At 51.9% G+C, this 26,475-nt stretch overlaps 1 protein-coding gene across 6 annotated transcripts in view; it reads left to right on the forward strand.

Annotated features, from left to right (window-relative positions):
- ACSF3 (acyl-CoA synthetase family member 3) overlaps positions 1-25,731 on the forward strand; it is a 63,909-nt gene extending 38,178 nt beyond the window's left edge. The window contains exons 7-11 of one of the 6 annotated variants that reach the window (XR_013992088.1): positions 6,775-6,901; positions 19,975-20,109; positions 20,906-21,017; positions 24,352-24,783; positions 25,389-25,709. Coding sequence is in view for 4 of the 6 variants with exons in the window: in XM_081030397.1 (XP_080886523.1) it covers positions 6,775-6,901; positions 19,975-20,109; positions 20,906-21,017; positions 24,352-24,419; positions 25,389-25,570 (624 nt within the window). In the remaining 2 variants the exon portion in view is untranslated. Of the gene's footprint in view, positions 1-6,774; positions 6,902-19,974; positions 20,110-20,905; positions 21,018-24,351; positions 24,784-25,388 lie in introns of all 6 variants that reach the window. The other 5 variants (XR_013992089.1, XM_081030397.1, XM_081030398.1 and 2 more) reach the window with 5 other exon arrangements.
- Positions 25,732-26,475: the final 744 nt, after the last annotated feature.

Below are 26,475 nucleotides of genomic sequence, written 5' to 3' on the forward strand. Positions count from 1 at the left end.
GTCTGATGAGTTAGTTTGACATAAGCAGTTGTGTAACGGGTGTGTGTGTGTGTTTAAAGCTCCATGTCGGTGGTTCATTTCTCCATTTTCCCCCCAGAAAGACAAATGCCTTGCCTTTTTTGGCATAAAGAAAATGATGACGTATCTTAGTTACTTGATACGTGCATTCTGTAGACTGGAGGAGACTCCTTGGCAAATCTGTACACAAGTTAGGATTGGCGAACATGCCTGTCTTTATGGTATTGACCCAGGGTGTCGGTGGGCCTAAGAAGAGGCTCAGATTGAGCTGTAGGTGGACTCAAAGGGTTCTAGTTGAAAGAGAGTTGGTTTCGGTTCCACAACACCCTGACTCTGCACTCTACATGTCTGTGGCCACAGAGCCTGCACGCTGGCTCTTCTGGGCTCAAGGTCTATTCAGTGTGTCACGGGACGTCAGTGCAACATCTACAGACAGCGGCCATCCTTCTCATTCAAATCCAAGTCACATAGCCCAGTTTCAGAGATTCTAAGTGTAAAACAAATGCCCCTCAGAATCAGTAGAATTAGTATCTCTTTGCTTCATGCAACTTGCCTGGGAAAAGATCATAAAGATTTTTTTTCTTCCTGGGTAAAATCAGAAATTGAGGACCCAATGCTGGGGGTGAACAGGAGGCCCTCTCTGACTTAATGAGCTCGAGTCCCCACTTCCTGCCCACTCGCATGCAGTCAGCATGCACCTGGCCATGGAAAGGGGCATGGCTTTGCTGGGTCCAGACCCTGAGGCCCAGCACAGATAGAGGAATAAAGAGAAGGTCCACAGACAGCAGGAGCTGGAGTGACCACTGCACAATTTCTTTCAGTTACTAATGTCATAAAATTACATCTTTATACATTGTGTGCCCAAAAACATAAAATTCTTTTAAATGTATGTCTCCTAAATTATGTGGAAAACAAGATTTGAAGTTACAAACGAAAGTTTGTAATACGAGTTTTTACAGTTTTTTTTCTTTAAAAGTGCTAGTCTCTTAAAATCATGTAGAAAACAAAAAGTGCAATTACAAACCATTGTTACAATAATACTAGCTGTTATAATTGCCCATATATTAACCTTTATTGAAATCTTTGTTTCCCCATACAGCTTCAAGTTACTGTCTTTTCTTTTTACCTGCAGGACTCCCTTGACCATTTCTTGTTGGACAAGTCTAATGGTCACCAACTCCCTCAGCTTTTGCTTATCTGGGAATATCTTAATTTCTTTCTCACTTTTAAAGGACAGTTTTACTGAATATAGGATTCTTGGTTGACAGGCTTTTCGTTGTGTGTGGGGTTGTTTTGGTTTTTGGTTTTCTTTGTTTGTTTATTTTTGTTTTGTTTTAGCATTTTGAATATGCACTGCCTTCTGGCCTCCAAAGTTTCTGATGAGAAATCTGCTGATAATCTTATTGAGGCTCCTTTGTATGTGATGACAATTATCTCTTGCTGCTTTCAAGATTCTCTTTGTCTTTGTCTTTTGAAAATTTGATTATAATGTGTCTTGGTGTGGGTCTTTCTGAGTTCACCTTACTTGGCGTTCCTTGAGCTTCTTGGATGTTTATATTCATGATTTCGTCAAATGTGGGAAGTTTTCAGCCACTATTTCTTCAAATATTCTTTTCTTCTGGGACTCCCATAATGTATACATTGGTCTGCTTGATGGGGTCCCACAGGTCCCTTAGGCTCTGTTTTTCTTCAATCTTTTTTCTTTCTATTCCTCAGACTCAATCATTTCCATTATCTTATCTTCCAATTTGCTGATTCTTTCTTCTGCCTAGTCTCATCTGCCTTTGAATCTAGTGAATTTTTCATTTCATATATTGTACTTTTCAGCTTCAGAATTTCTTTTTACTTTTTCTCTCTCTTTATTGCTGTTTCAATTTTGTTCATACATTGTTTTTTTATACTTTCTCCACATTTTCCTTTAGTTCTTTGAGCATCTTTAAGACAGCTGTTTTAAAGTATCTGTCTTATATATCTCCCATTAAGTCTTTTTCAGGGACAGTTTCTGTTCATTTCTTTTTTTCCACTTTGAGTCACACTTTCCTGTTTCTTTGTATGCCTTATGATTTTTATTGAGCACTTAATATTTGAATCTAACAATGTAACAATGAGAATCAGATTCTCCCCCTTCCCCTTGCTGTTTTCTGTTATTGTTTTTATTTATTATTTTTATTTTATTGATTGTCGTAGGCTATCTCTGTGCTGAGAATCAGCCTGAGGTATAAACTTAGGTCTTCTTACATCTTTTCTGAGCGTATCCTTGGGCATTTTCAGTCACTTTCTAATTTTCCCCATGTATGCATTTTTGAATGTGCTAATTTTATTGTCTGGCTCCCAAAAGGGGAAAAGTGAAAAATGAAGGGGGGGGGGGCTCTTTAAATCCCTTGGAAGTCACTCCATCTGGTGGGGAAAAGATATGCAACATGGGTGGAGTTGCAACAACAATGACTGCTTGCCTCTTTGCACCTTTGTGATCAGAATCAGCAATCAGCACAGATCCCCAATATTTGGAGGACAGGGTCCTTTTGTTCACCCTGGCTCCTGCAAGCTGTGTACAGCTGCCTGGCATGGGGATGGGTGGGAGATGGATAGATAGATACTGTGCTAAGAGCTGAAGATGACCAGAATTAACTGCACTTTACCATCCAAGCCTTCTCCGGGAAGTTGCAAGCCTTCAACAGACTCCAGACTTCCAAAAGAGTTACATCAGACAAATTCTGCCTGAGCAGTTGTCCAGGTGGGGAGACAGATTCCTGTGCTTCCTGCTCTGCCAGCTTCCCCTCAGATTGTTCATTTTCTTACCGTTGAGTTTTGAGTGTTCTTTTTTGGATATCTAACTTGCCAAATACAAAAGAATGAAAAGACAAACCACCCAGTCTGTGGTTTGTCTTTTCATTCTTTTGTATTTCAGAGAGAAAACGTTTTTAATTTTGATGAAATCTAACTCTTCTTTTTTTTCTTTTATAGATCATGCTTTTGCTGTTACCTCTAAGAACTAACTTTTCTAACTCCAAATCACAAAAGTTTTCGCTTAGGTTTTCTTCTGAGAATTTTATAGTTTTACAGTTTACTTTTATATTTATGGTGCGTTTTGAATGAGTTTTTACATAATATGTGAGGTTTAAGTGGAGATTACTTTTTTTTGCATATGGATATCCAGTTGTTCAAATACTATTTCTTGAAAAGACTACCCTGTCTTCATTAAGTTGCCTTTGCAACTTTGTCAAAATCAATTGTACATATTTTAGTAGGTCTATAGACAGGTTATATATCCTCTTCCATTGATCTATGTGTCTGTTCTTCTGCCAATGCCACAGTCTTGACTGCTATAACTTCATAGTAAGTTTCTAAATTGTAGTGTTATTCTGAAAACTTTATTCTTCTTGATCAAAGTTGTCTTAACTATTCTAGTTCTTTTACCTTTCCATACCAATTTTAGAAATAGTTTGTCTATATCAACCAAAAAAAAAAAATCCTGATCTTGAATCTTGATCAAAATCACATGAAATATATAAGTCAATTTGAGGAAAATTAACATCTTTACTATGATGAGTCTTCCAATCCATGAACATAGTATGTCTCTCCATTTATTTAGGTCTGCTGTGTGTGTGTGTGTGTGTGTGTTGTGGGGTAAGGGGGTGTTTCAGCATGTGGATCCTATACTTGTTGTGTTAGATTCATACCTAAGTATTTCCTCTTTTCTTTTCTCCTCCTATTCCTCCTCCTCCTTTTCTTCTTCCTTTTCAACTAGTGTAAGTGTAGAGTTTTTTTGTTTCTAACTGCTCATTGCTAGTATATAGAAATACAATTGATGTTAGTGTTTTGGCTTCATATCCTTTAGTAATCTTGGTAAATTCACTTACTAGTTTTAAAAATGTTTTGTAGATTTCTTGAGATTTTTCTACATATGTAATCATGTTTTCTGCGGAAAGGAACAGGTTCATTTCTTCCTTTTCAATCTGTATGCCATCCATTTCTTTTTCTTATTTTATTGCCCTGTGAAGCATTTCTAGTATGATATCAGATAGGAATAGTGAGTATGGATATCCTGTCTGGTTTCTGATCTTATGGGAAAAGTATTTGATCTTTCACTATTACGCATGACATTAGCTGTAGGCTTTTTTTTGATTCCATTCTATTTATGATATGCTGAGAGTTTTGTTTATCATACATAGATGCTGAATGTTTCTAAATGCTTTTTTCTGCATCAATTGATTTTTTCATTAGGCTGCTAATATGGAATTACAGTTGATTTTTTTATATTGAACTAGCCTTGCATTCCCAGGACAAACCCCTATTTGGTCATGGGCATGGTGTATTTTTCATTTTATATAGTGCTGGATTTGATTGAGGAATTTTGCATGTATGTTCATGAAGAATTTTGGTCTGTAGTTTCCTTTCCTTGTACTTTTTTGTTTGGTTTGGGTATAAGGGTAATGCTGGCATCATGAAATGAGTTGGGAAGTGGTCCCTCTTCCTGTATTTTCTGGAAGAGATTGTATGTATGTGGAGACAGAGCCAGAAGTGCAGTTTCCAGGCTCTCACCCTCACATGGAAAGGTGCTCACTCGGGTAGTAAATGGCCATCAACTGTGATTGGATAGCCATCAGCTGTGGCTAGTTGGCCATCGGCTGTAACCAGTGAGCCATTGGCCACTAATATAACTGCTGTGGCTACGCTAGCAGCAAAATGGGGCTAGCAAGAAGATGGTGGCTGAGCTAGCAAGAGCAGATTGTAGTTATCACGGCTGATTGCAGCTGGCAAGTGGGGTTGGTTAGCAGAGAAGTGGACGGCAGGTTGCAGATAGTGTGGCTCCTGCTTCCTGTGTCTCCAATCCAGCCACTATCGACAATATAGTGGTATGACTCCCCTATCTATGGCTCCGTGGGTGTTCCTTTTTGGCCTCACTATGTCCTGAGTTCTTATGTGGGGAGCAGGACCAGAGACCCCACATGACACCCTGCATGACAATGTAATTGGAATTATGTGTTTTTTTAATGTTTGATAAAGTTTACCAGTGAAACCGTCTGGGTCTAGAGGTTTCTTTTTTGGAAGTTTTTAACTATGAATTCAACTTCTTTAATAGTTATAGGACTGTTCAGGTCATCTATTGCATCTTGGTGAATATTGGTAAATCGTGATTTTTGAGTAATTCGTCCATTTAAGTTGCTGAATTTATGTGCATAGAGTTTTTCCTAGAATTTTCTTATTGATCTTTTAATACCCGCAGAGTCTGACGTGATACTCATCCATTCCTCATACTGATCGTTTGTGTCTTCTGTTTCTTTTTTCTTTGTTATTCTTGCTAGAAGTTTATCCGTTTTATTGTTCTTTCTTCAATGAACTAGCTTTTGGATTCATTGAATTTCCTCTATTGCTTTTCTCTTTTCAATCTTAATTGGTTTCTGTTCTTTATTGTTTTTTTTAATGCTGCTTGTTTTTGGCTTATTTCTCTTTTTCTCATTTCTTAAGGTGAAATTTTAGGTTACTGATTTGAGACCACCTTTTTTCTAACATATGCATTTAATGATATACATTTCCCTCTAAGCATTGCTTTAGCTGTACCCCGCAATGTTGGTATGTTGTATTTTCATTTTCTTTCAGTTCAATTGTATTTTCTAATTTTCCTTAAGACTTTCTCTTGACTCATGGATTATTATTTATAAGTGTGGTGTTTATTTTCTAAGTGTTTGGAGATTTTTCTGTTATTGATTTCTAGCTTAATTCCATTATAGTCAGAAAACATGCTTGGTATGATTTCAGTTCTTTTTTAATTTGTTAAGGTGTGTTTTATAGCCCAGAATGTGTGGTCATGCTTGGCAAGTATTCTGCTGGTTTCCATTAGAGTGTAAATGTCAATTAGACGCCAATGGTTAATGGTGTGATTCAGTTCTTCCACATGCTTACTGGTTTTCTGACTGCTAGCCCTATGGTAATACTAAATGAATAGCGTTGACTTCTCCGAGTAAGCCGGTGGTGGCTTACCGGAGGAATGCCCCTTTAGCCCCACAGGGCCTCCTGCCTTGCATGTTGTTACCTTCTCTGCATATGCTTCTCCTGGCACCACGGAAGGCCCTGCTCAGTTTCTTATGAAACCCAGCCTTCCTCCTTCCTCAATGTGACTGTGGTCACACTGGAGAAACACTGAGATGTCCTGCTTCCCATGACCACCTGAATTCTGGTGCCGCTCTCTCCTGGCACCCACATCTTCCTCCTGGAGCCCCCCCACCCCCAACCCCAGAAGGCTACTCTGTCAGCTTCTTTTTCATCAAGCAAAGTAACCTCCGTCAGAGGGCTCCACAGCAAGTGCCACCAACTCAGGAGTTCCTTCAGTAGCCACTGGTGGGGAGTGGGCGCTGCCTGCTTCTCCTGGGTTCTGTCATTTGTCCATGAAATGCCCTGAAGGTGGTATTTCATGCGCAGCCAGGAGCACACCTTTTAGAAGTGGACACAGCTAATCCTGCCAGGTCTAAGCTCTGAGACCTGGCCACTTACACATTCGAATCTACAGGACAGGGCTATTTTAGAATAAAGATGAGCCACAGCCCCAGCCAGGGCAAGGCGAGCTCAGGGAGCAGCTCGATGCCATCACAACTGAGTTTCTGCACTGAAAGCTGCTTTTCTCAGTCATCTCCAACGAAGTATTTAATTTCAGAAGAGCATGTGGTCCTCAGGTCGGGCATGGGCATGGGGAAGGCAGGTGGAGACTCCATCCTGGGAGGTGTTGCTCTGAGTGCACGTTTCTCTCCCACACCACAGGTGACCCCAGGTTTCAAGGAGAAGGAAGGGGAGCTCTTGGTCAGGGGACCCTCTGTGTTCCGGGAATACTGGGACAAACCAGAAGAAACGAAGAAAGCTTTTACCTCTGACGGCTGGTTTAAAACAGGTACCTGGAGGAGGAGGGGGCGCCAGAGTGGGGAGGCCCCCAGGGGTTGGGGAAGGAATGTGACTTGGCCACCCCAGGTTGTCGCCGCGGCTAGACACCCCCAGAATCTTCTGTGAAAGGCAGAGTAGGGCGGGGGGGTGCACTTTGTCTCACGTCTTCATAGCTGTACCCCGACCCAGCGCTCCAGCTCCTGGCTGGCCTCTGGAAGCAAGCTCCGGAGGCCACAACCCTCAGGAGGGCCACCAGCCTCCAGACCTTCCTACTCCCACCCTGGCCCCTGGCCCCTGGCCCCTGCCTGGTGGTCCCAGTGCCCCTGTTGAGTCAGGACTTTCCCTCTTCCCAGTCACCACTATATTCTACATCAGAGACCCTCCTCACCCCCTCCCACCCACCCACCCTCTTAGCCCACCCTGCTTTGTCAATCTTCCCGCCTCCCCCATTCAGGAACAATGTCGTTTTGATAGAATGTGGTTCATTTGAGGTTCGGGTCATTCATTTCCATTATTCTTTACGCTAAAGTCTGCATTCTTTGTGTCACCTGCCTGAGTGGGCAAGTGTAAACCTGTCACCAAAGCCTGGGGCCCAGTGGCTGGGCAGGAAGAAGTGGCACTGATGGAATGCGCTGGTGGGACCCCCCCACACCAACATCCTCTCACCGGGCCTGCTCTGAGGAGCCTCCCACTCCCTGTCCCACATCCCATCCCCTTCGGTCCCCGTGCCCCCCACCTCCTGGGGCCCAGCAGTCCTGTCCATGTGATGGCACGGCAGACACTACAAATGTTCAGGTTCGCAGCTGAACTGATACACCGGTATGCATCTGGAACACTCTCCAGAACCCCAGTTCTTGACATCTCTAGATGGTGAGGTTCTGGGTAGTTTCTCCTTTTCTTTTTGCCTGTCCATGTTTCTAAAACTTTTGTGCTGAACATGCATTATTTCATAATAATCTTAAAGCAATATTTTCTGAAAAGAGAGGCCCATTTTCATGTCATCTTGTGTTCGCCCCATAATCAGAAATGCACCTTAATCGCTGCTCTTCCGTGGGGAGCAGAGCTCAGGAGAAAGGAGGCCGCCTGCTGATGGGACGGACCCCAGGGGGGGCGGCCATGCGCATCGAATGGGGAGCGAGGGTGTGTTAGGAGATGGCCTTGGCCGTGGCCCAGCCTGATGACTCCCATCGCGTGTGCTGGTGGGGGCTGACACTCGCACACGTCACATCACCAGGCTCAGGTCAGCGGGGAGCATTTAGGGGGTGGATCCTATGTCCGCTCTATCTGGTACCATTCATGGGCTTGAAGTAACCGAGTGACAGAGCAGGGGACCATGTGGCCCATCGAGTTCGGGTTTGAAGGTGCAGGGCAGATGAAAAGTCCTCCTGGGGGATGTCTGGTGGCCCCTTTCAGCCCCCATGCAGGTGGCACTTAGGGCTGGACTTGCTGATCCTGGCCAGTCCCACGTCCAGCCTGTGGTCCCACAGTCATCCATGGCGTTTTCTCTCACATACCCTCTGAAGTGTATTTCCCAGCAGCTGTGATTGGAAGTGTCCCATTCCCCTTGTCCCTCCACACTGGGCAGAGCAGGTTGTGGAGGGTTCCAAAGGGTTTGCAGACTGGACATCTGTCAGTCCCCAGAACAGAGGCCAGTGCGCCAGGCAGGCAAATCTGGGGAGCTGGTCAGCAGAGGGCCTAGTGGTTGGAGACCCAGAAGCCAGGTCACCTATTTTGGGCCCTCCTGTCTCTGCCCCTCATGTGGTCAGCATATTAGTACATGCCTGCCTGGTTTACCCTCTATAAACGTCCACATTAACACAGGCCAGTTTGGTAGAAACAAACCTCTCTCTATTATTGTCCTTCAAATGCAGAATTTAGGAAATACTACTTTTGAGCTAATTGTGCTTTTTGTGTGCCCCTCCTATATCCCTCTGAATTTGGAAACCTGATTTGGAAACCTTGACTCGCTTTGTAGCCATCTTCCTTTATTTTAAAATTCAGATAAAAAGCTGCAGATTTTTTTTTTCCCCTTTAAAAGCACAGGAACCAAAACCCTGTGGATTTTGCCGATAGCAGGGCTCGCTGAGCACCGGGGCAGCAGCAATGCAAAATGTGGGGCAGTCAGTGTTAAGACATTTTAGTCACCGCTCCTGATGAATATTTCAGTTGAAAAGGAATAGTATGCATTAATTATTGTAAAGAGATGTCTTTAGGAGAAAATGATTTTGAAATTCAGTTTAATTTCATTGTAATGCGCTGCAAACAGGAAGGGAGTATGTGTGTTTAATTGGCTCTCGGGGGTAAGGCCTGGAAGCCGCATGCCTTTGTCACAGGCCATTAGCGATACAGACTGCATAATGAGAGCGTGCAATCAGCTCACAGCTGCCGGCTCCTACGGGGAGAGCATGATATTAAATAGAAATCAGGATAAATTAAACTTAACCCTTTCCCTGGCCAGCCCCTCCTGCCATGTGAATTCTGGCAGGAGCTGGAGAAGGGTTGAGTCCTGCCAGCTCCACCTCAGTGACCTCCTCTGTGTTTAGGTGACAGGAGATATAGGCCAGCAGCTACTATTCCAGCCTCTCCAGCACCCCCTGCCCTGCCTGTGTCTGCCTCCTTCCCCACAGCCCAGTTCTGCCAAGGAGAATGTGCAGGGAGCTCCGTGCAAGCCCCCCAGGGCTCGTGGCTGCCGTTCAGGGAGGAAATCAAAGGTCTGCCCCCAGGAACTCCCCTGACAGCCACAGTGATGTCTCATGACTCTCTGAGTCCCACCTGAGCTCCACCACACCCTCAGAGAAGCTGGCAACACACACACAAGCTCCATGGCCGGCCCAGGGCAGGGGGATGGGTGATTCTAAGACCCATGTATCCCCAGAGCTTTACGCTGACCCTGCCTTCGGACCTGAGGACACAGGATGGAGATGAGGACGCAGATCATGAGGACATGGGGTGGAGATGGGGACATGGACGTGAGAACATAGGCTGCACATGAGAGTAGGACATGGGGATGTGGGGAAGCAGGTGAGGACATGGCGACAGCTCAACAAATGCTTCCGCTCCTGTTACCCTCTGGACGCTTTACCCTGAGCAGTTTTGTCCTTTTGAAGAGACTGATAGTTGATCATGAGGAAACCCAAATGACATCTCTGACTTACTTTTAAAGAATATGTATCATATACTGTTTAGTATTGAGAAGTGACATAGGAAACAGTCAACTATATTTACCTAATTATAGATAAATACATGCGCAGAAGGTATTTAAGTAACAGAGAAAGAACTGTAGGAAAATCATCAGAACGTTACTGGGGTGTCGCGTGGTGTCTCCTCCCTTTTGCTTCTACAGTGAGCACATGATGTTATTATCAGAGACAAACATTAAAAGCTATTTATTTAAGAAAAGAAAACAACTCACCAGTAGAACAACAGAAAAGAGAGCCTCTCCGTGGACTGGCTGAGCTGCCTGAGGTTTGCTGCCTTGATGGAGCATGGAAATCCTCTAAGGTGTCTGTAGTAGTGCCCTCAGGGCTGACCCTGCAGCCCCGGCAGTCAGGCATGGAGCCCAGTCAGCCCCCACAGGAAAAATGAGCACAGATGACAGCCTGGGCACATCACAAAGAAGAAGTGCAATTGGCCATAAAAATATGGAAAGTGTTTCACTTCATCGTGATGAAAGAGATAAACATCTCTTTCAAATAAGGAGAAAGACATGATTGACTCCTTTGGACCAAACAAAGATTTACTCCTTTGGACCAAATTGGCAAAGATTCCTAAAAAGCTGACATTCGATGCTCTGAGGCCGGTGCTTCCAACTTACAGGTGGAATTATGTATCAAGAGTGTGTCTAGGAATCTATTCAAAGAAAATAATCAGAGATCAAAGATGAATGTGTAAAGATGTCTGTTGCAGAATTATTTATAAAGTGAGAAATTGGAATCATTTGCTCAGCAATGGATGATGGTAATATATTATGATCCATCCAAGCAGCAGTATATTGTGAGGCCTTAGAAACCATGTTTTGAAGAATAATGGCATGAGGGACCCTGCTGGTGTGTGTCATACGTGTGTGTGCGCGTTTGCGTTTGTATATGCCAGGCACAGAATGCTGACTCTCGTCATCACTGCATAATTTTCATTTCTTCCCATTTTCTCTGTCTTCCAGTTTGTCCTCAATAAGCCTTGTTACTCTTAGAAACACAGATAAGTATAAATTGTTTTTAAATTTTGCGCTGAAGTTTAAACCTTCTCATGTGAAGGCCTCAGAATAGCACTTAGCATGTGCTCCACTCACATCTTGCCCAGAGCTACTTCCTCATAGCTGCTTTGAGCTCTGATGTATCTCTCCAACAAGGAATACTCGTATATTGACCCATGAGTGACAGTCAGGAATTAGGCAAAATGTTGAAATGCAGGGAGCCCAGTGTCTCACGTTAGTGAGTGTGATAGCACATGTTATTGTAGGTCTCAGTGACCTTCACGTCTGGCTGACCAAGAACGACCATCTCATACACGAGCCTCGCTTCTCCCCAGAAGGTAGGGTCCCTGGGAAGCCTGTGTCAGAGCACGGGGGTCCATCCAAGGACACTTGGTGTCATTGGCTGTTCAATCTGCAGCTGTCCCGGGGTTTCCCCAACGGTATGAGGCTGAGCCTTGCTGTGGCACGGTCCCCTTTGTTGGTGACACCTTTTGTGTGCAGAAGCTTTTGTTGTGGTGTAATGCTGTCTGGCAGCCGTCTCCTTTGTGTGTGCTTTAATGTTTTTGGTCACTTAAAAATCCTTTGTTCCTCGCGGTCGTAAAGATATTCTTCTATATTTTTTTCTGAAACTTGTCAGGCTTTGCTTTCATGAAGTTAAGTCTTCGATCCACCTGGAACTGGCTTTTGTGTGGAGTGATGCAGAGACGTCACGGCATGTGTCGCCCCTGTGCAAACACTGTATCCTCTGTCCTGTGTTGAGCTCTGCAGCATGCGGCCCCTCCTGGGCCTCTGTGCTGTTCTTCTGGCGTGTTTTTTTTCCCCCTGCACTGGTCGGTCCCAGACCTCTGGACAGAGAGTGTTTCTAAGATTTTGGTGTTTTTTAATCAAAGTTGTCCATCCGTAGCTCAATGATGCCATTAGTTTTACCAGTTTAGGAACAATAAATAACCAGCCGGCCCCAGACTTGTTAGCTGTTTCTGCCGGAGCCTTTGGTATGAATCAGCATCCTGTCGCCTCTCCCCCTGCCCTCACAGGCGTCACTGTGTAGTTCGTCTGCTTTCCAGCTTCCACACATTCTCCTTCCTTGTTCTCCCTATTTAAAGCTTTGTGCTTTAAAAAGAAAAATCACTGTTGGTTTTATTTCAAGAGGGAGAGAACCTGTGTTCATCCTGCTGTTTCTCCCTGGCAGCTTTCAGGTGAGGTTTGTACTTCTGGAAGTTGTCGTATCTTCATTTCTTCTGGTATCTTCCTTGGCCTCTGCCACCCACAAGTGGGTCAGCAGAGAGGCTGCCAGGGTCTCTGAATGGCAGACAGTTGGCAGTGCCTCCACTCTCGCCATAGGCACCCGTCTCTGGAGCCCACGAGCCATCTGCACCACTGCCCAGGAGAGGGGGCCGGGCTCTCCTGCTCCCCTACTGGCCTCGGCCTCCTCACCTGTAGATGGAGTGGAGACTGAAAGGACAAGTGAGGGGCCTCAGGGCAGAGCAGCCAGGGAGCAGTGACAGCGGGCTCTGACAGCAGACTCTTGGGCTCCCTCAGTTTCTTCAAGGACCAAGAGCCCCAGGGTAAGACACTCTGTGGCTGCTGTAAGAGCGGGTCGGGGTCTCGTCCACCTTGCCTCCTCTCTCGCCTACCCCAGCTTTCTGCACAGCCAGAGATGGGGCGTTTAGGGTGCCTGGCGTTGCTTCATCAATGGCTTAGGAGCCTTAGCAGGATGGGTACAGCGCTATTGCTGTGTCCCTCCAGGGTTGGGATCCTTGCCCGGCCAGAAGTGCTCCGTCCAAGGACCGCACATGGGCAGGGCCCAGCCTGCTGCCCAGGCTTCGCCCACCCATGCAGAAAGTTAGCCTCTCCATGTCGGGAGATTTATTTTCAATTACAGTTTAAGGCTGAGACATGAAATCGCGCTGGATTGGAGAGCGGTGCATAAATTCTGCTGCAGACCTGTGTGCCTGAGCTCCATACAGTACAACCGTGTTAATCGTGAGATTGTATCTGTCAGAGCAAAGCTCCCTGACTCCCAGGTGGTCATCGGAGCCAGGGGAGAGGATGCTCATCGCAGGAGACTGATTCCAGAGTCCGTGTGCTTTGATAAATATGCTGTTACAAAATGAAAGTTGTTAACTTGTTTGGGGGCCTGTGTCTGAAGCTCCCCCTCGCTCGCACGACCCTCCCTGTGGGACCAACCTCTGTCTGTTGCTCTGTTGAGACTGTTTGGCTTCCATGCACCGGCCCTGAGATTGGAGCTGGAGCCCACCCAGAAGGATGACATCATTGGAAGGAGGCAGGGAGGGTCATCACGCTTGTTGGCGCTCATCTAGGGACTTCGCCCTGAGAAGTCAGCAATCCCAAACCACGCAGAGTGGACAGAACCTGCAGGGAGGCCCCTTCAGATCGTCCGGCGGTGTCCGGAGGCGTCTGAGAGGTGGTGGCCAGGGCGAGGCAGGGGGTGCAGGTCTCTGGAGGGAACTGCGTGAGCAACGCAGGAAGGGATGTGGCGCCGGTGCAGAGCTGGAGGGAGATGGTGTCCTGGAGAAGTCTGCCCTGGGGCCTGCCCTCAGCTTCCTGAAAGGCCTGGTGGGCACATCCCGGACTGGGGATTTCTTCTGTGGGCTTCGGATGCCTTCTCCTCTGCGGCTGAGAAGGAGTTCTGACGTGGTACAGGCTTCAGGGCCAGCACGCGGCTTCCTGCCCGGCAGTCAGGGCCCACGGCGCACATGCGCACACTACCCAGAACCGCCGCCCTCGAGGCCAGGCGAGTCCCAGGCATTCCCAGAACCTCTCTGAGGCAGGTGTAGTGCTGGGCTGGCCTCCCATCAGCTGGCTTTCATGGAAAGAAGTGTCTCCATCCGGATGCCATAGGAACTCAGGCACGGCCTCTTACTGACAGGCGGCTGCCCCCTCGGGACACAAAAGCCTGGTGCCTCGAGAAGGACACAGAGCTGGCACTGACTTCCTGCCCGGTCAGCCACACTGGCCCTTAGGGTCTGCCCTCCACATGGCTCCGCAGAACCTCGTGTGCAGCTCTAGTGCACTTGCTGGGTTGAGTAGTGACCCTGCCTGGTCTGCATGCACCCAAGCCCCCTCTGGGCAGGGAGGCCATAGGGACATCAGCACTTCACTGAGGGAACAGTCCAGCCAGGAGCCAGCCCCACAGCCCTGCAGAGCCCTGGCTCCCCTGACACTGTGCACTGGCAGTGCCCCATATAGAGCCAGAGGGGGGCGAGGGGGGGGCCGGATGAGCAGAGCAGGTGTTCCCAGCGAGGGCAGAGCACTAACACCTGAGGAAGAGAGTCCCAGCCTGATTAGGGGCATCTAATTAGCATCCTGATAGGCAATTTCCCACATTTGTTTTTGACACTTGTTTCTCAGTCATACATTTGGTTAATACAGATTCTTTTAAAAATTATTGCTTTAATGTGTTGCAGATGCTGCACGTGACTTGCGTGGGGGTGAGGCCACAGTGGGGAGGGGCGTGCGCGGAGTTGGGAGGGGGCTTCTCCATAAACCAGCAGCAATTTCTTGAAACTTTATTTTGAAATACTTAAATAGATTCACAGGCGGTCACAAGTAATGTGCAGGGAGTCATCGCACATTGGCCCAGTTTCCCCAGGTGCCAGCCTCCCGCGTAATTGGCACATCACCAAAGCCCGTTCCCGGGCTTGCTCACGGTCCATCACTCCACACACAGTCGTGTGTGCACAGGCGTGTGTATGTACGCAGCTCCCGGCCCTCTTAGCACACGTGGGGGTCCCTGTGACTACCACCATCGCAGTAAGAACGTTTCCCTCACCACGAGGCCCCTGCAAGCTGCTGCTTTGTGGCCTCGAGCCTGTTCCCTACTGCCCACTGTCCCGAACCCCTGGCCACATCGGGAGATCCACATCCCGAGGCCAGCCTCTGCACTCCACGGTCAGACCGCTGGTGACATGTTTGCTCAATAGACCCCGTCCAAAGGATCGACAGCCTGAGCTGTGGAGCAGGCCTGAGCTGTCCGATACTGGGGGCCACTGCCCGCAAGCAGGGCTCTTATTTGCACCCAACCAGGCTTAACCTGCATTTCACCAGAGGCAGGGCTGGACGTTGGCCACACATCTGCTGTCCCGGTCTCCAGGGTGAGGTGGGTGGGGCCAGCAGTGGTGGGCACCGCCCTCCTCAGGGCCTGGCCAGTCTCAGCCTCTCAGGGCCTGTAGTGTTTCACGTGGTTGGGCAGTGCGGGGAGGATGGGTGGGGAGCCTCAGAGGGAAGGCTGAGTTCCCGGTGCAGCCCTACAGGCCTCCTGGTGTCCACAGGGTCCCCTGCAAGCGCCTGGCAGGGGATGGCCAGGCAGGTGCTGTGACTGCACCATGTGCCTCCAGAGGTACTGCTCTTCAGTAGTTCTTCCCGCCGTGAACGCCAGGGCTGTGTCTGGCCGCATGCCCTTTCCTCCAGGCGGGTCTGCTCTTTATCACAGTGTGGCCATACAGAGGCTGCAGGGAGTACAATTTTACTGCCTCAGAGCACTGCAGAAATTCCGTCTCATGCTTCCTTCTTCTTTTAATTTTTAAACAATTTTAATGCTGTCATCCCTGGGCTCTTTATAGGTTTGTAGACTAGCTTTGTTCCTTAATTCCTTTCCTCCTAGATGCTGCCCCGTGCAGATGCTTTCAGGCCCACGGCGAGAGCCAAGGGAGGTACACCTCATCCCCTCACTGTGCACACGGGGTGGCTGCGGGTAGCACAGCACTCAGCAGTCGTAAATAAGGGCACTGTGTAAATAAGGGCACCGTGGGGCTTGCTCTCTAAGCAGACTGCTCCCACCCTTCGGGCTTGCTTCTGTGCTACCTTGTGTCCGCATATCCTCCAAGGCTGAGGACCCCTTTTTCTGAAGCCCTTTCCATTAGCACCACTGAGCCCACGTGTCACCAGCCTGCAGGTGAGTCTCACCCTCAGAGAAAGGCTGCCTGTAGGCCAGAGTCTGGAGCTCTGGGACCATGCTCTTTGCTGGGATTTAGCGCCTGCTTCACATATATCCAAGGAAATGTAGCAGGTCTCGAGGGGTGTTCAGGTCCGTTCATCAGGGCATCAGGCAGCCAAATGGGCCTCGCCGCCCGATTCTGAGTGTGATCCCCCAATACCTCACCTGCTCATCCTGCCCTCTGTGGTCCAGCCAGGACCTCGGGGTCTCCAGGCAGCACAGGGGTCCTCTGGAGAGCAGAGCAGCTCTGCACTGGCATCAGGTGGTCCCCACGCCCCACAGACCCGCCCTTCTCACCCCTGGTCCCACCACTCTCTCCAGGCTCCTTCCCAGAGAAGGCTGGTGCCCCAACCCATCCCCCTCCCACCTTCCCAGAGCCTGGCTATACCTCTCCCTCCCAACAGGGCCCCTCAAAGCCAGAGCTCCTCAGGAGTCCTTTCCTTCACTCTCCCCAGTCCTTCATCCCTCAGAAGCAGCTCCGTTAGCAGTGGTCCCATGAACTCCGCATTTCGGAAAGCACTGGCTGTCTCTGCCCTTGTCTTCTTGACCCTCCCCAAACGTTTCCCTCAGTGAGCCTTGTGCACCCCCACTGCCGCCCACAGACCTCTGGTTGGTCCCTTCCACCTCTGGCCTCTCCTCCTCCCCCAGTGAGCAGTCAGCACGGATGGTTACGAGGAAGCTGGGGCCCTTGCAGAGCTCGGCTGGGTGGGCTTCACACCATGTCTGTCACTCACTGGCCACAGCCACTCCAGCAGGACCTCTGGGGGAGGGGCCTTGAGAGGCTTCCTGAAGTCGCTGACGGGCCATCTGTGCAGCCTCCCCAGTGGCTGGAGACCCAGCCTGTGTTCCAGAAGGGTCCACATACAACAGGCTTTCTCAGGACTGTTTCCAATTCTTCTTGCTCTGTGTTTCCCCTGGGATGACCACCTTTGCCGCCCACGGCGTTCCACGCGCATCCGTGTAAAGCCCCCACTCATATCTCCAGCTCTCCCCGAGGCCCTCGGTGCATCCCACCCGTGAGGTGGACCAAGGAGTGTGCTCGCCTTCCTTCCTCCTGTCGGTCCTCATCCAGTCCTGTCTTCCTGCTCCTCAGTTCCCTCTGTGTGCTGTCCCACCCACCCTGTCTCCCACCTGGGTGTGGCTGTAGCCACCAGCGGTTTACACAGTCGGGGGGAAGGACTTTGCCAGACAGAAATGCTGCCCCTTCGCCCTGTGCTAGACCTTCCCATGGCCTCCAGGGCTCTCGGTAAAGATGGACAACATCCTTTGTTGTCCACCCCACTGCTCTCCTGGCTGCTCCTCAGCCTCGCTCCTGCTCCTGCAAAACTTTGCGTGCACACACCCCCCTCTTCCCCACCCTTGCCTCCACTTCACATGCCTCTTCCCCTCCAGACCAGGACCCACAGGACAGGCTGCCCGGCCTCTACATCCGGCCGGCCAGCAGATGCTGCCAGAGCACAGTTCCTCACCTAGTGGGGTGCCCTGGGTGTACTGTAACCACTGACCACTAACTGGGGGCTTCAAACAATAGGAATCTATCCCCCCGACCCCAGTTCCAGAAACCAGACGTCTGAAACCCAGGTGTCATAGCGCTGAGCTCCCTTCCGAAGTTCTGGGGAAGGAGCCATCCTGCCTCTTCCAGCCTCTGGGCGCTCCAGGTGTTCCTGGGCCTGTGGCCGATCACTCCAACCTCTGCCTCTCTTCTCGCATGGTCTTCTCTGCTTCTGTGTGTGTCACATCTCCCTCTGCCTCCTTTTTAAAAGGACAGAGGGGCCTGTCCAGGTGTTAGCCTCACAGATTGAGGGCACAGCCATCAAACTTTGCTTGTTAATCACATTGGGGCCCACTGGGTAATCCAGGGTGATCTCTACTATCAGCATCATGTGTTGTCTTTGCCCGACAATGGTCCAGATGAGTGACCAGGGCACTCCCGAGTGCATCCTTCCTTCCTCGGCATATAAATCCCCAACTCTCTCCGTGATACAACTTCCATATGTCTCCAGCACCATCCCTACCATTTCAGTGCCTGGCTCCTCAGAGGAGATCCCCGTTCTCACTGCTCTTCATCAGGCTGGTGACAGGAAACAGGTGCCAAAGGAAGCTGTCATCTACTGCGCGCTGGTGTGCAGGGAGGGGACACCTGGATACGCTAGAGAAATGATGTCTGAACAGGGCTGAATCAAGAAGAGGCGGCAGATGGAGAACTAGAGCACTGCAGGCGGGGAGCCAGTGTGTGTGCCCCAGGGGTTAGGGGACATGGTCAGGGGCTGTGGGGGAGCCCCTGTGGGTACAGCTGTAGGTGGCTGTCACCCTGGCTTAAGGTGCATTAACAGCAGGGCTGAGAACAGCTCTAAGAGGGTGCAGGTGATGTTGACGGAGGCCCCAAAACCACATCAGCCGTGGTATGGGCAGTGGGGGCGCATCTCCTGCAAGGCCAGGGACAGAGGCAGAGCCTGGAGCAGGCAGCCACACCTCGCTCTGCTGGGTCTCTGGGCAAGTAGAGGCCAGCGGGAGCAGGATCAGTAAGATTCTGGAGGGAGCTGAACACCAGTACGGCCTCAGCCTGGGCAGTAGGCAGCTGTGATGGCCTAGACTGGGATCATTCTCTGCATTTAAGTGGTGGGCAGCTGGTGGGCAGGAAACCGGTGGAAGAGCGTACAGCTGACCACTGCAGAGGGGCCATGGCCGGAGTCAGAGCTGCACAGCAGCGATGAGAGAAAGGCTGAGGTCGGCCTCCTGGTTTTAGCACAGGCTACATCCACCCCAGTGCCTGTCGCCTGCTCCTCCTGTTACTTCATACCTGCACCATCAGGTTGTCCCGGGACCCCGACACAGCTTTCCAAAGCCTCTTGTTCCTTATGCTTCCTGTCAGCACAGGAGAGAGACCCACCACACTCGCCACCCTGTGCTCTTAGAGCCTGGCCTTCTAGCTGCACTATAAATAAGCCGGCAGCCCATCCAAGCACACCCATCCGTCTTGTTTAATAGACTGGAGAGCGCCCTGCGCCACAGCAGGTCACGAGGAGTGGCGAGGTGATGGATGGTGCCTTCCTGCGTCAGACGGCATGATGTATAATGAAATATTTATGATTTATTCCAGCTAATAACCTGGTGTGAGGTGGGGGTGGTGTGAGAACAGACGCGTGAAACAGAACTGCTCGCAGAGGGCTGGGTGGGGACGTCCCCACATGCACATGTGCACGTGCCACGCATTCACACACATGTACACTCATACTGACACACGTGTGTGTGCACTCACACCGCCCACCTCACCACACTCTCAATGCCCTGGGCTGGAGTGCAGACTTCACACCCCTCCTCCTCTGGCCTGCCACCCTCTCGTGCTAGGTGATGTCTGAGAAAGGATGGCTGCATCCTTAGTTAGGAAGGGCTCCCACCAGGTGATGCCCAGAAGAATCAAGGTGAGAAAGCAGGAGGTCAGCAGGAGGGGCAGGAAGTCTCTTTCCTCCTGTCAGAGACCCACGTGGCACCGTGTGTGCCCCAGGAGCACCCCCTGAGGAAAGGGGCCCCAGTGAGGCCTGGCCCCACCAGGCCTGCAGTGGCTGGAACCCCACGACAGACATCAGTAGGCGGCCGATTCTCTTGGACCTGAGAGACAGCAGGAAGGGCAGTGGGCAGTGACAGCACAGGGCCCCAGCCATCCTGCCCGCACAGGAACACAACCAGAGCGGCCTGTCCTGGTGTTAGCCTCACAGATTGAGGTCACAGCCATCAAACTGCTTGTTGTCTTGTCCCAAATATGTCCCACAGGCGGCCGGCGTATCAGTGGTGGTAACACTCACAGACACAGGCGCCCAGCGCTCATCACGCGTGTACACGTGTCCTCCGTGCCTGTCCTTGCAGGCACAGGGACCAAAACGCACTGAGGCAGGGCCCCAACACAACTCCCGGTGACCAAAGCCCCCTTCCTCAGGCGACACAGCCATGTTCAAGGACGGCTGCTACTGGATCCGGGGCCGCACGTCTGTGGACATCATTAAGAGCGGTGGCTACAAGGTCAGCGCCCTGGAGGTGGAGCGGCTGCTGCTGGCCCATCCCAGCATCCAGGGTGAGTGGCCATGGCGCTGCCGTTCCAGCAGCTACACTTGGTCCAGGCGCGGTGTCGCAGGAACATGCCAGATGTGTTTTCCTGTGTTTGATTATAGACGAAATGAGGACTAGGTTATCCAGCCTTGGGATACCACACAGTGGGGCTTTGCCCCCCACACACCCCAGTGAGGGCCTGCCCCCCCACACCCCAGTGAGGGCCTGCCCCCCCACGCCACAGAGTATCTGCCCCAGGAGCACCCCATGAGGAAAGGGCCACAGTGAGGCCTGAGCTTTATGTAAGAAAGGTGGTAGCTCAGATTGTCTCTAGGACAAGGGTCATGAGCAGGAGTGGAGGGGGTGGCTCTGGGTACCAATCCAGGAAGCATGGGCCCCACCCAGATTTCCTGCTGGCCTGGGGTCACAGGCTGTGAAGACCCCGGGGCTAGCAGAGGCAACTCCTGTGGGCCTAGGGCTCTCCCTGGTGGCCTGTCCATGGGAGCCCATAGGCTTGGGGGGCCAAACATTCTGGACTTTTCATCGTCCTCAGCCCCTTTATCCGTGACTGTCCCCATGAACAGTACAGGGGGAGGGCAGGAGTGGTGGACAGGCTAGCTCCCACCCTGGGCCCCCTCAGAAACCGTGGGAACACCGTCCCCAGCAGGGCCCCTGAGCTCCTCAGGCCTGCCAGGCGGCCCTTTCCCAGGACTTGCTCCAGAGACTCCAAGGCCCTGGCGCTTCCTGCACATTCCTGCCTACTCTTCAGCCTTCAGTGGTCATCGTGACGTTTAAGGTACCCCACCCTGTTCTGTCCACAGATGTGGCTGTGATTGGAGTTCCAGACGTGACGTGGGGCCAGCGGGTTACGGCAGTGGTGGCACTTCAAGAGGGACACTCACTGTCCCACAGGGAGCTCAAAGAGTGGGCCAGGTAAGGGCTGGGCAGGCAGGGGGTGGGGGAAGGGATGGGCAGCGTAGGGACTGTGTCATGGTCAAGGGGAGGGACAGACAGGGGTCTTGGGCTTTGCTGTCATCCATCTGGGAGCAGGGCACCTGGAAGGTCAGGAGACCGCGGTACTTACACAAGGCTGCCCCACACACACACAACAAAGGGCTCCAGGGACGTTCTGTAATGATGGCAGAAACAGATGTAGAACCCCGTTCATGCCTGGAACCCAAGGGCCGTGAGCACTTAAAGGGAAATAGGAGCCCCCACCACCACCACCACCACCCACCCCGCCCTGACATGCAACTCAGATCTGAGGTTCGGAGGAAGCTTCTGAGGTGGCAGAAATACATGCTCCTGGACGAGTTCGTTTGTGGTGAGCGAGTAAGCCTTCTCCGGATTTAGGAGGAGGCTTGTCGGAAAGTTTGGTTAACCTGGAGCTGAGCCAGAGCACCCAGCGTGGCCCCAGGGTGCTGGGCTGAGCCAGCTCGGAAGGCCTTCGCACCCCGTCTCCCCAGGCACGGCGCCCATCCCTCAGCTGTGCCCCCAACCATGGGCACTGAGCTCAAGGCACTTTCACATGCTCCTGGGGTGCTCACTGCCGGCCGAGGCCAGAGCCCCCCCCTTCCTTTGAGAGGAGCCAGTCCCCCCACACACAGCAGCGCAGTCTCTGTCCGTCCCTCACCGCATCGTGCTTGGTTTGCCTCCGCCTAACCCTACCCCCTCCCAAGAGCCTATCTGCCACCTGCCTTGGCCCCCAGGGTTTCTCTGTGTCCCAGGCTCACAGGTCTCTTCCCTGTGCCCGGTGGTCAGTCCCGGGACGGAACCTGAACCTTCCGTTCTTGTCAAAGGCCAGACAGGACAGGACAGGGAGGTGGGTGTGAGGGAGCCATGGAGCAGTGTCCCTGCAAGCTCAGCAAGGAGACTATTAGTGACCTCCCCTGAGTTCTTTATCTTAAATCCAAGAATTTCCTCTCTCCTGTCCCCTCTCCCCACACATCGCCCGCTCCTTCCACCCCAACTTGCCTCCTCCTCCTTGGTGCGGAAGATATTTTTGGCTCGTCCAACGCGATTTCACAAACAGTAGGAATCCTTGTTTCATCAGGGGCAGCACAGCTGGGCAATTAGATCCCTCAGGATTTGCAGAAGCACAGTTGGAGCACTGCCGTTTCACAAAGGAGAAGATGCTGCTTTGATTAAACAATTACTCTGTTAAATATATAGATACGTATGTACCCTGTGCTGAGAGCTCTCCCAGAGGGTTTCAGGTCCAGGCTGCAGCCTCATGTCAACCCTGGGCTGCCCTCAGGCGGTGCCCCGCACGCCCCCGGCTGACTCTGCTTCACACCCTGTGCTCCTCTCCCCGCCTCTCAAGTCCAGGCTGCTGGCCCAGCCCCCACAGGGACTGCACTCATGGTCTTGGCTTGTGACTGTGGCTGTGAAAAGACTCGGAAACAGGCACGGTGTGTGGAGGGTTTGGGGGTGCTCTGGGGAGATGCTCCTGGGAGGATAGGACTGGGCAGAGCAGACGGCCAGCCTGTCGCCTGTCTCCACGAGGACTTTCCAGACTGAGGCCACCTGCCAGGCCTGTGTCCTCGAACTGGGAGGGCACTTGGTGGTGACACAGGCTGCCCACCCTGTGGAGGGAGAGGAGGGGTAGCTACCATCTTTGTCCCCCATGTATATGGGACGTATGGGAAGACGGGCCACTCTTCTTCTGGACCCTGGCTTCTTCGTGGGGTTGCTGTTTCATTCTGTCACGTTCACTGCCATTTGAAGTCTTTTTAATGTTTGTTTTTTCTTTTAAATCATGTTTTCCCTTTTGCTTCCATTTTTGTCATTTCTGAAGATGCTTGCCGCCCTCTCAGTCTCTGCTCCCCAAGGGAAAGGCTGTCTTCCTCCCTTGTGCTACGCTCTTAGCGGGAGTCAGAGGGAAGCTGGCAGCCCCAGCTCAGGCAGCTCGTCTCCTCAAGGGGGTGAGTGTGGCCTCAGCACTGGGCATGGACAACCTCCCACCCTCCCAGCCCCCCAAAATGCCAAGTGGGACTTACCTACCCAGGAAGAACCCTTGGGGTTGACATCTGATCAACCATGATGTGTAATGAGTGGTCCCTAAAGTCCTGTGCCAACTGTCCGCCACCATCCCGTCTCCGAGGAGACCAGCATGGGAGGCACCAGGTAATGCCTCCATTGTCCGTGTGCATTTTTTCAATGGAAAACTTGCTCTAAAGTCAGCTTTGCTGGATTCCTGTCTGAGATGTCACTGTGCCTTGAAGCAGTTCTGGTTCACGTTAGGCCAGTTGCTAAGCTGGAACCCTTGGAGTAAAACAGGCCCAGCTCACAGACTCTTGGACAGACTGTGTCCCAAGGTGAAGGTCTGCTTCCCAAAAGGACGACTATTCTTGGAAATGGCAGGGTCCACAGGTTGTAAACCCACGTCCTTCACTGTGCTTTTAGATCCATTGTTTTATTTTTATAGCTCTTGTTCCTTTTTGCAGTGGCTGCTAAGTGAGGATTTATAACGTGCGTCTTTGGCCCACCATGGTCTCCCTCTCGTGACACCAGCCTCTGTGTGCCAGTGTTGCTGCGTGTGCGTCTGCTTTTATATTTGTTACACACCCACACCATGTTCCTCTCATTTTCATTTAAACGGTTATCTCCTAAGATAGTCCAATCGTAAGGCAAATGGAGTCTTTTTCCCATCTCTGGTATTCTTCCTGCCGTGGCTTGTCCTGGATTCTGTCAGCAGGACTTCCTCCTGCCTGCAGACACCCTCCCGTCGCTGGTAAGGGGCTCCGTCAGCTTCTGCGTGTCTAAAATATCTTTAATTTCACTTTCATTCTTGAAAGATACTTTGTCTGGACATGGGGTTCTAGATTGACTGGTTTTCCTTTTAGTTCCTGGAAAATGGTTCTCTCCTGCCTTGTCACCTGCACTGCTCCTGGGAATCTGCCGTCATCTCGGGCCACAACCCCAGACCTGCCTGAGCCTCTCCTCTCTGGGCCCCGGCCCCCACCCAGCACAGTGCTGGGGCAGCGAAGGGAAGAGGGCGCGTGGGGAGAGCCATGCAACATGACATATCGCCCAAACACCACTGGAGACCCCAAGTTTTGGCAGCTAGGCTGGGGGGCTGTGGGCAGCTGTGTTCCAGGAGCAAGTGGCGGTGTTGGACGTTAGGGGTTCACCCTGTTATGCTGTCAGGGTCACCAGGCCAGTCCTGGTGGCTGTTCTAGCAAAATCCAGTCCAGCCCCACACATCCTCCCCTCCCCGGTGGGCAGCCGGCCATCTCCTGCATCTACCAGCACTGTCTCTCCTCAGGAGCCAGCAGCCTGCACCCCGCATCCTGAGCACGCCAGAGCCGTACCTTGGCCTGCAGTCTGTGTGTGGTAGGAGTCCCCCAAGATAACAGTGCGTTCAGCACCGTACTGCTGACGCTCTCTGCCTGTGGGCAGATGGACCCAGCCTGCAAGGGTGATTAGGCTCATGTTTATTCATAAACATCAGCTGCTAAGGCGAGATTGGGAGTTTCTCTGTCACCCTCGTGCTGGCGCCTCGCCAGACTCACCCTCAGTGGGCAAGGCCGCCCCATAGCTGCAGACTCGAGGGCCACACATGCCTGCTGGCCCTGGGCAGATGTCGGGGGGCCACACGTCTCGCACCTTGCTGTCTGAATCATTCTGGCCTGAAGGTTGTTGTCGGCAGCCCAGAGAGTGGGGCCTGTGGCCCAGAGGCCGGGAGCTATCACCCCAGGTAGCTTCCTGTGCTGCTGCTGTCTCCTTGCAAAGGGGCATGGGGCCCTGCATGTGGCTGTCAGACAGCAGGGAACAGGCAGCTCCTGTCTGCCCAGAAGAGGCTTTGGGAGGGTGACTCAGGCCTGCAGCCTAAGAAGGGGTTCCAGAGCAGAGCCTGTGGGTATGGGACCCCAGCATGTGGCCTCACACAGGAACAGCATTATCTAGCTGGGTGCCTCTCATGGGAGTGAGGGGTGGATGCAGGGCAGCTCCTGGACCAACAGACAAGCCTTTCCTGCTCCTTGAGTGCTAGGTTCTGGTGTGGGGAGGGCAGTGCCAGCCCACGTGTCCATAACACCCAGGGTCTTTCCACCGCCTCCTCCAACCATCTGGCCAAGCCTGCCATAGTGACAGGCCACAGAGGAGAACCGGGTCTCTCCAGCTCCGGGAAACCTGGCCCCAAGTGGGGCTCATCCTCTCCCCCTGGGTGGACAGAGGGGCATCTCTGGGTTAGCATGCCCTGCACAGGGCACCAAGCACCAGTGTGGCCAGGCTTCTGGGCTGTGGGGAGGCTACCATCTGGGCCCGGGGTTCCTGCCACTCAGGCCAAGCTTGTCTCTGCAGAGGCGTCCTGGCCCCGTATGCCGTGCCTTCGGAGCTCCTGCTGGTGGAGGAGATCCCGAGGAACCAGATGGGGAAGATCAACAAGAAGGACCTCCTCAGGCAGTTCTACCCGCATGACCAAGACCAGCATCCACTTTAAACCCCCTAAATCAGGTGGAATAGAGTCAGGCCTGATGGAATGAGATCCCAGCGGGAGGCCTTGCTGTCCCATCCTTGTGGCCACACCCTTATGCCCTGAGGCTGCCAGGCAGGTCCCAGGAGGGTCCAGGTGTCCCCCAGGGATGCTGGTCTCCAAAGGAAATTCAGTAAAGCTTCACAGAGAAAAACGCCTGTGCTGTTGCTCACCCAGGGCCCCGCTCCAGTTACCAGGAGTGCTTGCGTCTGCGTGCGTGTGTGTGTCACAGCGCAGAGTCTCTCACGGGCTGGGATGCCCATGTGGCCACCCCAGTTGACCTGCGGTTCCTCCCGAGCCTCCTAGTCGAACCCCGACTGCTCTGAGGAGCCACCCCTGAGGACAGTCCCTGGCGTCCAGGTGAGGGGCGTTGGGAATGCCGTTGTCTCTTCTGCCCTCCCTGACGTTTCTCTCCGCTGCTCTGGGACAGCCTGCACCATGAGAGTGGCATCACTGTGCCCCAGGAACCCTGGCAGGGCCTCACATAGGCCGTCAGGGCCAAGCTGACCACCCCGGTGGGGACGCAGCTCAGGCGACCAGAGATCCGGGGAAGCTGAATGCCTAGACCCCCTGCTGGGCAGCTGCGGGCAGCCCCTCAGCACCACCGCCCCAGGCGACCTTCTAGACCAGGGACCCACAAACTTCTGGAATGGGCCAGGTGGTCAGTATATTAGGCTCTGCGACCACATGGTCCGTCACAGCTGCTCACCTCAACAGTTGTAGCGTGCATCCCGCTGTCCTCATACGGAGTCCAGGTCTTCTCAGCAGTCAGAGGCTGACCACCGATGGCCCTGCGCCTTGACCCTTGACCCTTAACCTCCCCACTGCCTCCGTGCTGCTCCCTCCACACAGCCCTGCAACCCCAGCCCCTCCTTTCACTCTTCATCTACATGCCACCTTCTCCTGACCAGATCC

Source organism: Rhinolophus hipposideros, assembly GCF_964194185.1.
Source record: "Rhinolophus hipposideros genome assembly, chromosome: 21".
NCBI classification, from domain to species: Eukaryota; Metazoa; Chordata; class Mammalia; order Chiroptera; family Rhinolophidae; genus Rhinolophus; species Rhinolophus hipposideros.